Genomic DNA, 208 nt, shown 5'->3' with positions numbered 1-208 from the left:
AAGACGCATCTGTTTGCTTGCCATCCGCCCCCAAACACCCCCGTTTTTCCTAAAAAAACCCATATATATGTAACTAAATCCCTAAATCCACGGACATGACGGGGCGTTTCACGGGCTGCCGGCATGGCAAGCGCAAAGCGGGAGCCCGAAGGCGCATCCCCCCTCCCCTCTGCCCGGCTCACCTTGAAGGACATCCTGCGCATCCCAG

At 57.2% G+C, this 208-nt stretch overlaps 1 protein-coding gene across 1 annotated transcript in view; it reads right to left on the bottom strand.

Annotated features, from left to right (window-relative positions):
• The window catches only part of ANKRD29 (ankyrin repeat domain 29), a 30,280-nt gene extending 30,077 nt beyond the window's left edge, over positions 1–203 (bottom strand). The window contains exon 1 of the mRNA XM_010147412.1: positions 183–203. Within this exon, the coding sequence (XP_010145714.1) occupies positions 183–203 (21 nt within the window). The remainder of the gene's footprint in view (positions 1–182) is intronic.
• Positions 204–208: the final 5 nt, after the last annotated feature.

The sequence above is a fragment of the Eurypyga helias genome, unplaced genomic scaffold (assembly GCF_000690775.1).
Source record: "Eurypyga helias isolate BGI_N326 unplaced genomic scaffold, ASM69077v1 scaffold31822, whole genome shotgun sequence".
NCBI lineage: Eukaryota > Metazoa > Chordata > Aves > Eurypygiformes > Eurypygidae > Eurypyga > Eurypyga helias.
The sequence above is the reverse complement of the archived record's forward strand: the minus strand, read 5'-3'. Positions and strand labels throughout refer to the sequence as shown.